This window comes from Trachemys scripta, chromosome 2 (assembly GCF_013100865.1).
Source record: "Trachemys scripta elegans isolate TJP31775 chromosome 2, CAS_Tse_1.0, whole genome shotgun sequence".
In the NCBI taxonomy this organism is placed as follows: domain Eukaryota; kingdom Metazoa; phylum Chordata; order Testudines; family Emydidae; genus Trachemys; species Trachemys scripta.
The window spans coordinates 60,797,900-60,809,035 of NC_048299.1; the positions used below are offsets into that span (position 1 = coordinate 60,797,900).

The 11,136-nt window shown below is 44.3% G+C and overlaps 1 protein-coding gene across 2 annotated transcripts; it reads left to right on the top strand.

The window, feature by feature from the left end:
• The first annotated feature begins 1,270 nt into the window (after window positions 1-1,270).
• Window positions 1,271-4,817, top strand: EVX1 (even-skipped homeobox 1). 2 transcript variants are annotated; one of them, XM_034759379.1, is made up of 3 exons: window positions 1,271-1,685; window positions 3,195-3,448; window positions 4,287-4,817. In XM_034759379.1, exons 1-3 carry the CDS (start codon window positions 1,271-1,273, stop codon window positions 4,815-4,817), a joined length of 1,200 nt encoding a protein of 399 aa, XP_034615270.1. The 2 variants fall into 2 exon arrangements, with proteins under 2 accessions (XP_034615270.1, XP_034615269.1); XM_034759378.1 differs by having other exon boundaries at window positions 1,271-1,677; window positions 3,184-3,448.
• The last annotated feature ends 6,319 nt before the right edge of the window (window positions 4,818-11,136 follow it).

Consider the following 11,136-nt stretch of genomic DNA (forward strand, 5'->3'; position numbering starts at 1 on the left):
AGTAAATATTTTTAAAAATAGATTAGTTGCTTCCCCTGCTCGTTGTAAATATCAAAATACACTTAAGGGACTCCATATGCTACTGCTTTGTATGCAGATATACACTATCGTTAGATCGGGTTCCTTATTTTTGATAAGTACTGTATAAATAGTGGCCTCTGCCATTTATATTTCACAGCATCTGCTATTTTGCATAAAGGAGTGGATTTGATAACTTCTATGTTGATGAGCCTGCTTCTCGTCCTGGCGGTTTTTGTGGCAAGTTTTCCCTTCTTGCGAAAAATAGAATCCTATGCGAAATATTTTATTATAAAGGGGGGAACCTCCCAACCGCAGAAAAATCATCTTGCAAATGGAAACTGTGGAAGAAGAAATAAGCAGATTCAAATGGTAAGTGCTGAACAGCTAGGACATCTACAATTACGAAAACCGCACCAGTAATAAATAGTATTTGAAGTTTACAACTGCAGTAATCACATTAGCGCCAATTCTAGCATTTAAAACACCCCTTTGGTAACAATGAAAATCACAAAGCAAACGCTGTCAAAGGAGAAATATTGAAACGGAACAAGTGACCAAGGCTACGTATACACTGAAATATTAATAAAACGTTTCCTTATCCTCGAGTTTGCAAAGGATTCTTAAAACCTCATATGTGCGGTGATAAGGAAGCTGGCTGCAAGCACTACATAATGCGTCGAAAGACGAGGCTTGAATATGCAGCTTCACACTTCTACAATGCATCTCTGGATCTTCTGGTGCGTTTTAGATCAAGGTTCTGCTTCAAAAAAAAAGAAAAGAAAAGAAAAGAAAAATCAAAAGGTTACTTAATTATCAAGGCTTCCCCCTGAGGAACTCTTTCCGCATGTTACAGTCTCTTTGCAGCTGAATTCCATATGCATCTCTTTTTCACACTTCCCTCCGCATCCCAAGCCCTTACACCTGGTGCATCACCGCTAGCCATTAGCTCCGGCTCTTCCTTTCATCTCTGCCGTAGCAGACGTTTCTATTTATCCACCCGCAATCAATGTGTGGCGTCACCGGTGGTACTGTAATGACGATTGCACCATTAAGAATGACAGCTTAGAAAGAAGAAGGCAATGGTGATCCCTCCCAGAGCCGGCACTGCACAGTGTAGCGTTCGCATCACAAGGTCACCCTATCTCACCGCGGGCTCCTCTGCACTGGTCTGTGCGTTGCACAGGATTGGGGCGGGAGGCGCGGGGAAGGGGGGGGGGACTACTTGGATTTTTTTGGTAAGAAAACCACAATGGAACCCAGAAAGGATATGGTGATGTTTCTGGAAGGAGGTCAACTTGGCACTCTGGCTGGCAAGAGAGTCTCTAATTTGTCAGAAGCAGTGGGAAGCCCAGTCCAAGAACCACAGGACAAGATGATCCATCGGAGCTGCCTGAGCCCCAGATCTGGCCCCTTGTCCTCCCGGGAAAGGGGAGGAGGGGAGGAGGAGGTGGAAGTGCTGCCAGGGACAGGGACGGTCCCGGAGAGTCGCTCGGCGGCGGCGGCGGCAGCCCTGCTTTCGGCCGGACAGCAACTCGCCTCGGAGCCCCTCTCTAGCAAAGGGCAACAGAGCAGCTCGGACACCGAGTCGGATTTCTATGAGGAAATCGAGGTGAGCTGCACCCCGGACTGCGCCACGGGAAACGCCGAGTACCAGCCCAGCAAAGGTACCCACCACTTCCCATTGCTTCCCCCCTTCCCTTCCCTTCCCCGGGCTCGGGCGCCGGCCACGCTGGGTAACTAGTGTCCTTGAGCGTGAGATCTCTGTCAGGCTTCAGTTTGTTTTAGTGACCGGCCCGGAGTCGGGTTGTTTTGTACCCGAATTCGTTTCCTTTTTATGCATTTGTTCTGCATGGAACGGGGGGGTTGCAGATGTGGCTGTTACACACCCGGAGGCGCATATGGCTCTGAAGAGTCCTGATGACTTATCAGAGTGGGCGAAATCGCATCCTCCTTTAAACATATCGTTCGTTGCCTTTGCAAGTTTTCCTGCAGCAAGACTTTATCCTAATTCACACCCCGTCTGCGAGCCCTTTCCTCCGTAGTGCGTGCACTAGGAAGCCCTTCTCCTCTCCCCCTCCCCCGGTTTTGTGTTCGTTTTTCAAGGGTTGAGAGCAAGGCTTCCCTAGGCTTTGCAAGATCAAACGGTTTGTGTGACTGCGGGCAGAGAGCAGGGTGAAATGTGTTTGGATGAGCACGGAAACAGCCATAAAGACCGTAAAATCGCTGCAGACTCCTGGCTGCCAAAGCTGCAGCAGTAGGTGCCTGTTTGCACGTTGGTTAAAGGTCCAAATTACCTTGTCACTTCCATGTCTCGGTGGCGCCAGCTCGGAAATGGTCCCAATGATTTAATTGCCTTTGGTCTCAGGCACAATGAGAATTGGCTGCATTTGAAAGCAAACGCAGCGTCCAGGCCTTTTTTCTTCTGCCACCCCACCCCCTCACCTCTCCTTCCACCCCCCCCCAGAAAAACAAATCAGTTCCTTTTCTGTCCCTAGAAGTTGGGAGACTGGGCACAGAAAAAGGTCATTTCCCCAGGAGCTTTATTTAAACTTAACCTGAGGGGATATTGACTCTGAGGGAAGAATCCCCAAAATCTCCACCCTCCCCCCAGGTCAGGAAGGAGCTCTCTGCCTGCTGCCATGTCTCTGTCAAGGCCATTTGCCATTGGTTTGCTGCTGGGAATGCTGGCTATGGCGACTGCACTGCATGGTGCCGATGACTGGGGTAGGAACGGACACGCACACCCACAAAAAGAAAACACGCAACTGGAGGGAGAGGGAGTCATAGCTTGATATTTAAACTGGGTGCTGAGGAGCTCAGCTCCTACCACACACAATGCGTAAAGGAAGCATCGCAACCAGTAAGAGCCCCTGGTAGGATCCGAGGAGGGGACCGGGGAAGTCACACTCCCTTACTTCCAGAAAGTAAACACCAAGTAAATGCCCCCACTCCCTACGCCCTATGTGCCCAGGCAGCCGGGGGTCAGTGCCCCCAGCATCCACAGGGCTGCGCCTGTGAACAGAGGATGCTGTGGCTACTGTCCTGTGTTGGAGGGAGGAGGAAGGGGGGCAACGGCAGCGGGAGCAGGGGATCGATGGGGAGGCGGGCGGGGGCGACCCCCCCTGTCTGTGTATCACGCGTGTGTCTCTGCTCTCGGCTCCTCCACTGTGCAGGGCAGTGCTCGGAGGCTTTGGCCGGTGGCAGCCCCGGCAGCGGGGGGGAGCCGCCCAAGGGCAGCGGAGGCAGCGGTGGCTCCCAGGGTTCACTGGCCTGCAACTCCAGCGATCAGATGCGCCGCTACCGCACAGCCTTCACCCGCGAGCAGATAGCCCGGCTGGAGAAGGAATTCTACCGGGAGAATTACGTGTCCAGGCCCAGAAGATGTGAACTGGCAGCTGCTTTAAATCTGCCAGAAACCACCATCAAGGTACACACCGCTTGGACATGTTTTCAATTAGCACGATATAAATCTAAACGGCCAGGCTTCCTTGCAAAACGCTGGGAAGCGCTTTCAGAACAAACATTTCCCGGCTGCGCCCTGCTACTTTCTGCACAAAAGCAGCGCTAGGTAGCTTTTAATAAAAGTTATCAGCGATCAGGCGAGCGAGGCCTCTGACAGCCCAGCCTCTAAGTGTTTTTAATCTTCCTTTCACGCGATTTTAAGAATTCGTTACCTTTAAACTCTGGGAAATTTTAAATAATAAGCATTTAACAGAAACGTTTCAACCTTTTGCCACGTTAAATAAAACACAAACTGAACAGCAAATGTCCCAGGTGGCGTTCACAAGATGCTGCGAAGGATGCAGTGCTTCTAGGCGGTAGGTACACTTGTTTGGAGTGTGTGTAAATACACAGCAAGTACAATAGGAGAGCAATTCTGAAGTAAGAAAGAAAAAGTGCCTACAAAAAGGCCACCACTTTGGATCTCCCTCTAAATTTATAGCAACTTTTACGTGGACAAATTGTAGTTTTTACTTGATGACAGCTCATTATTTGAACGATATATTTTTATTTTGCCAGTTCAACCTATATAGTTAAAATAGTGGGTTAGCTCTCGTTCGCCAACAAACCAACCTTCGCACACAATATTTCCACTGTGGAAAATGAAGGTACCAGTCAGGACTTTGGTGTGTGTCTCTCAGTCTGAAGCGAGGACAGACGGAGCAAACAGTTGTGTCCAAAATGCATCTTCTGGCATGGCCTTTCTGTCTGCCCGACCCTGTGCAGGTTTTAAGAGCGTTCTCTCTTTCCTCTGTCTCTCCCAGGTCTGGTTCCAGAACCGCAGGATGAAGGACAAGAGGCAGCGTTTGGCCATGACCTGGCCTCACCCAGCAGATCCTGCTTTTTACACGTACATGATGAGTCATGCAGCGGCAACTGGCAATCTTCCCTACCCCTTCCCATCCCACCTGCCCCTTCCTTACTACTCCCACATGGGCATTGGCGCCACCTCGGCCTCTGCTGCCACCCCTTTCAGTACCCCTCTGAGACCACTGGACACCTTTAGGGTCCTCTCTCATCCTTACCCTAGACCAGAACTGCTCTGTGCATTCAGACATCCTTCTCTTTACCCTGCCCCAACTCATGGACTCAGTAGTGCTGGAGGCAGCCCTTGCTCATGCTTGGCTTGCCATAGCAGCCAGTCCAATGGACTGGCACAGAGACCTTCAGGATCAGACTTTACCTGTTCAGCCACAACCCGGACTGACTCTTTTCTTACTTTCACACCCTCGGTGCTGAGCAAAGCAACCTCAGTATCCATGGACCAGCGGGAAGAAGTACCTTTAACAAGATAAAGCTTCATCTCAGGTTTATAAATAATATGCCCCTTTCATGGGCTCACATAAGGTTGAAGTACTTACATCCAACGTTTATTTAATTGCGTTCTCTCCCATAAGTGGACACCTATGGGGAAAAAAGACTAAAAATAGCTCAGTCTTTGAAGGATTTACATTCCAAGATAAAACAGGAATGAAGAAGAAGGGGGAAAAAAACCACTAGTGATGTAAGCGCATAAGGAGGAATTTAGGCTTCTGCACTATGAAGGCAAAAACTGATATACACTATTTTCTACAATATACCATAGAAATGAGCTAGGACTTTATTTTCTATGGCCAGATAACCTATCAAGGGGCAGAACTTCTCCAAACCACAGCAAAATCTTTATGCCCAATTATACATGACTGAAAAGTAAAATCTGAAATACTTGAAAGAAAAATTGCTGATAATAAAATGTCTTGTGTGCATAATACAAAATAAAGATTTATGCTTTACCAGATTGTTCAACAACCAACTAAAAGGGTTTCTAGATAGCAACTCAACAGTATTATCCTGTTATTTCTAGAAACAAGAAAAATGTTTTTGCCATAAAGAACAGTGACATATTGTACATTACTTTCCTGGTTTAATTGCACTCTTTACCTCTCTCCCTGTCTCAGTAATATAAACCCTTCGTTTTTTAGCAGAAATCCAATATTTTGTCTCCTCCTTCCTCCCAACTTTTATTTTTAAGAAACTGGCAGAAAAAAAAAAGATCCTGTCAGTTTGTGGGTCAGAGCTATTTGTCCTTTAACTAACAATGTCCTATTATCAGTTGCTGAAACGTGCACACACTGACGAAATTAGCAAGTGATGTATATGTAAGGAGGCTTTTTGAATGTCGAATGTATAATATTCTCTGAACAGAGACCCTGTGCCAAACGTTAACAAGCCGCCAAGGGAAGAGATTAGGTGACAGGGAGCTGAACTCCTTCAGACAATCACTAGTCTGCAAATTAGAGCAAAGGCGATTTTCCTTCCTTTGTATTTCACCTTCAGGTCTCCCATTGGCTTATTCCTTTTCTATTCCTTTGCCGCATTTGGGTTTTAGATTCGAGTGCTGTTTTTTTGTTAGTTTCCCCTCGTCCCCCTTCCTTCCCCAACCTCTGCATTTGTATGTGACTTTCACACCATTTGTGTGTAAAGTCTTTCCTCCTCCTGGAGATTAATTTATTTCTTCTTCCCTTTGCTTCTTGTATGTTACAGTGGAAGATAGTATTCGTGATTTTGCTTGGATTTTTGTCTGAGTGGGGTGCAGCTGTCAACCTGAAATTCTAAAAACACAAATATTGGATTGGGCTAATAGTTTCTTTCAAGACAGAAATTGTTTAACGAATTCTCTTTTTAAATAGCCCAAAGAATTCACTGTTACCATATGTTACCATGTCGCAATAAAGAGCTAGACAAATTTTAATACTGTATCACAAATATTTTTATTGTGTTTGTTTTTAAAAAAAACCCTTAAGATTACTGCTTACTACCGTTTCTATTTCTTGCAGTTCCTTTTAGTTACACTTCAACAGTCAGGAAAATAAATGTTGCACTGAAACAAAGACATTTTGACACCTCTGTTATCTACTGTGTGTTAAATTGCCGAGGAACTTCTGTATAGTTTATTGTCACATTTAAGACTTTTTGTCCGCGGGACAATGGGGCGAATGACATATTTCTGTCGTGGCTGCTCAAGAGGAAGAAAGATACAAATACCTCTCAAACCATTTCTCATTTTAATAAAAACTGCTTATCCGAAAAACTGATCCAAAGGGGGGTGGGAATTCTCCACGCTCATCATTAAGGACCAACCCTTTCTATCAATTTTAAAGCAGAAATCTCCTTTTTTTATTAAAACTGATGGGCCTTTCATGTACGCCAAAGTATTATTAGAATGGTATTTCGCTCTATGAATAATAGGACGGTTGCGATTTCAGATAGTGGCAAAGGAGTGTACTAAAAGCCCCAAATCAAATCTAGGCATTAAGATTTAAAAGTTTGGGGCGGGGGCTGCTTTACCTGCCTCTCTTAACATGCATCTCATTCACTAAAAGAATCAATGCAGTGAAATATGAACGAATGAATAACAGCACAGTAAAGCAACCAGAATATATGAACCTTGGCCAGGTGGGATAAAGGGATGAAGAGGACCTCTTTCAACTGTCCACAGCTAGCTAGGATCCTGCAGACTTCCTGGTGGCAAATCATTCATTGACTTCAATGGGAAATTCGCTTGCACAAGGATTTCGTTGTAATCTCGCATGCCCCAGGATGGAAGCAGGCTGTGGCGTTCACTCGGGCATATTGCTCCTCTTGGGAACACAGCCGTATTAATATTATATATATATACACCACATCTCTGCACTTATTTAGGCAATCCCATGTGTATGTGAGCGGTGGATAGGTGTAGTCAGGGAGCCTGGGATGGGCATTGCCGGGCTGTGCATTTCTTCCCCAGCAATCTAAATGAAATGCGCTCTCTCTCACACACAAGCCATAGTCACTCTACAACTCTCCTGCAGGGAGTTATTGTCTTCCCACTGGGATTTCTTGGAGGATCCTACTGCAAAGATGATTGTGAATCTCTCTGTTGCTCGGTCATAGGGCAGAAATTGCCTGCGACAGGTAAATAGGCTGCGGGTCGCGGTAATGCCAGGCGTATTTTCAGTTAATAGGGAGGGAAAATGAGGTGTCTGGAGCGATATTGGAAAGTACAAGATCGATGATCCGTCCTCGTGTCCAATCAGCAGCCTTTAATTGACTGTATTTGCTAGGTAATTGGGCCACTTCTACTTCGAAATTGAAGTTGAAGACATAACAATACATCTTGCTTGGGGAATTACTCATTACTTCATAATGAAATTTTCCTTTTGCTATGTTGGGTGATTTCTTTTAACACGTTCTAAGCCAATCCCGACGGCAGTTTGGGAAAAGCTTCTAAAAACCGATGGGGGCGGGAAAGGGGGAAGGGGTGAAGTCAAGACAAAGTATATAGCTTCACTATGGGCCTATTTAAATCAAACGGAGTTTATCCATTGATTTAAATTGGCTTTAGATCAGGCCCCTATCTGAGGTAAGGTTTTCTGGGTATCTTGAGAAAAGACAAGGGGGAATGGGTAACAGAACAGGTACCTGGACTGCGAAGGTCTAGCCAGACAAATAAAGCTACCCTCCTGTTAACAATTTACACAGGATAGAACGTTTTGAACCTCTGGGTAATCCGTGTTTTGCATATTCTGGGAAAAAGCTGCAGCAAACGGTGTGTGCATCGTCCCACTTGTCAGTAGCAAGCTAGAGTTGTCGTCGGGTACCTCATGTGCCACACAGAAGGTTCCAGTTTCCATCCAGCCAAATTCAGCTCCAACAGGCAGTCCCCGGGTTGTTAGCGTTTGATTGATTGCCTTATTAAAGCGTGTTCTTGTAAGTGTGACCAAACTGATTGCATTGCATATGTTTGGAATAATGCTCATTTTAAACAACTGAATAAAAGAAGATGAGCTCTAGAGAGCGGGTTAAGGCTAAATGATCCCAGCGAGCAGTTTTGTAACTCGTGCATTAAATTGCTCCGTTACCATCAACTCACTCAGCCCTTTTCATCTGCACTCTGGCCATCTTTGTTTTGCTTTATGTGTCACCCTCTGCACCATTAGCCAGATAACATCGAAACTGGCTCTTACGTTCCCGGCTAAGGCTATATGTTTTTATTAAGGTTACATGATTAAACTGGATCGGATCTGCTTTCCCCAGCACTATTCCCGGCTCCAGTGTTTAGATCATTAAGAAATAGTCTCTTCATATTTCATGCTTTCTGCTAGATGGTTAGCTCGCTTTCCAGCACCTGCAGAAAGACACGTGGGCCCATTAGCTCTTTCCTTGTGTTTGTATATCTGAAGGATTCTTTTGTTTTCAATTATTCTCCTGCTCCGCTGGTTGCATTATTTCACTGCGGAGTTTAGCCACTGGAAACACCCGCCACCATATGTCAAGCTGAGACCCAATATCATGCCAGTCACAATAGTGTCATAATAGAGTTAAAATTATGTCAAGATGAGTTGGAGTCTCGTTTCCAAAATGGCTTAATATGCTCTTAAGGTATCATTTATTACCGTATGTAGAGGGCAATTTCCCCCCTCCATTTCTCCCACCTTCCCAAGTAACTCACGTATTGTCAACATAACTCAACCTTTTGGCTAGTTCATTTTCAAACAAAATACATTGTCATTCACTCTCACGAATTAAATTAGATATATGCAGCCGTAGCAAATATACATAGTAAATGAGTGGTGATGATGATAAATTCTTAAACTAGACCTTAAAAAAAAAAACGATAGAAAACTCTTCAGATACAGCTGAAGACGACACCATTACATAAGACATATACAAGACTAAATCGCTTTTATCTGGGTGTTGTTTTTTTTAAATGACAGATGAGAGATTAAATGATGGCTATTTCAGGATCTTTAAACAGTCAAGCCAATCTCAAATACAAACATGTGCCACCTGATTCAATAGGTTTGTTTACTAGAAAATATCTCGTATTAGCTCCAGACACGTTGTGTCTATTTAACCCCTTAAAACAAATTCAACTGCATGACTGTGCCATAGCTGAACTTACATACACGTAGAACAGTTACACTAAACATTTACAAGATAAGTGTTAAATAAACCAATCGCCAGACGTATATTTATATCCACAGAACCAGCAAGTACACCAAATAGTTTGCAGAACTGCTATTTCAGCAAAGAAGAATTTGTGATGTCAGAGACAGAGATTGCCCCTTAGAAATAACATGAAAGCATTCAGTAATTATTTAAAACAAGGCTGTTTAGAAAAATATTTGTATTTATTGCAGCTGCTCAATTGGCCTCGTTAAAGCTGGAGAGCATTTAAATTGTGTCATTTAAATCCAGCTTCGTTCCAGCAGGCTGAAGAGGCTGAATAGACCAATCACTCCATAATGATGATGAATGAGAAATTAATTCAGATACAAGCAAGACAATTTAGGCCTTCATCTGTTTAAATAGCCTTCCAAGATTATTCGCAATTGCAGGTCACAGATTTAATCAATTGTCCAATCTTGTGAAAGTCATATCCTTGCATCTTCATCGAGATTATTTATAGCGCAGTGAAGACTAAGGAAAGGAATACACTGTTAACAAGAACAATTACTTATAGGGAAGCGTTTGCAAAATGAAAAACAAATGCCTTCCTGGGCAGTAAATGATCAAATGCTTTGCTGTATATCCGCCTCTGTATGAGAAAGGCAGCCTCTCGACTTAAAGAGAACGAAGCTGCAGTTATCATTTAAAAGAGGCAACTGGCAAAGTCGAGTATGGATCATATCAGCTGTTACGTTCTTTATTGAAATAATGATCAATGGGAACTATTGCTTATTTACAGATTACACGGATTTCCTGAATGCAGGTTTCTCCTGGACATGGGACCAGCTGTGCTTTTTTCATGACAGCAATGTCAAAAATAAATAAATAAATAAATAAATACAACGCCTAAACAGTACCTACACCCTTACCCCCCGCACGACGGTTAACCCTTTGAATCAAGATCAGAGCATCATTTTGTCTCTTTTTGCACAGCTGTGGCAATATGTACTGGAAGACAGGGATGTCCAAGGGGTGGGGGTTTTCAGGCGACTATGTTATGCACCTTGAATGTTTTGAAGGGGACCTGCCGAACTTTGCAGAGAAGTAGCAAAGTGGCTTATTTGTTCCATCATGTGGAAAGATGAGCCAAACTGGAGAAATAAAAGATATTTCCAATTTTTGCTCGTCTAAACAATTGCCTCTTCTTTCTGACGCTGACGCTGAAGCTGGAAAACCCTTAGGTCGCAGTTAGCTATGGGTTAATTAAACGTCTTCGAACCCGAAAATCTAGATAATCAAGAGAACTATTGTATTTTGAAGGGTGGGGAGGGAAAGGAGGGGAGAAGGTAACTTCACAGGATTGGCTTATTCTCCAGGTTTCCTGTGCAATACCCCCCCCCCTCCAGCGCACACACACATACACACACACACTGCAATAACTGAGACTAGCTAAAATCTGGTAAATATTTACTGTAAAACGCTTCACTGAGCGCTTTCCTGTGCTATAAGGGCTAGTTTTGTTTTACTCCGATGCTTGAAGTGAAAAGTGAACAAGTACCTGCTTCCCAGGTGTGGTTCAGTGTGGGGGCATTGTCAAAAAGCCTGGAGGAAATGCCTGATTAGACTGTGAGCTCTTACGAGACAGGGACTGGTCTTCTTACATTTTTGTACAGCACCGATTGCCCTATGTACACTATCCATACA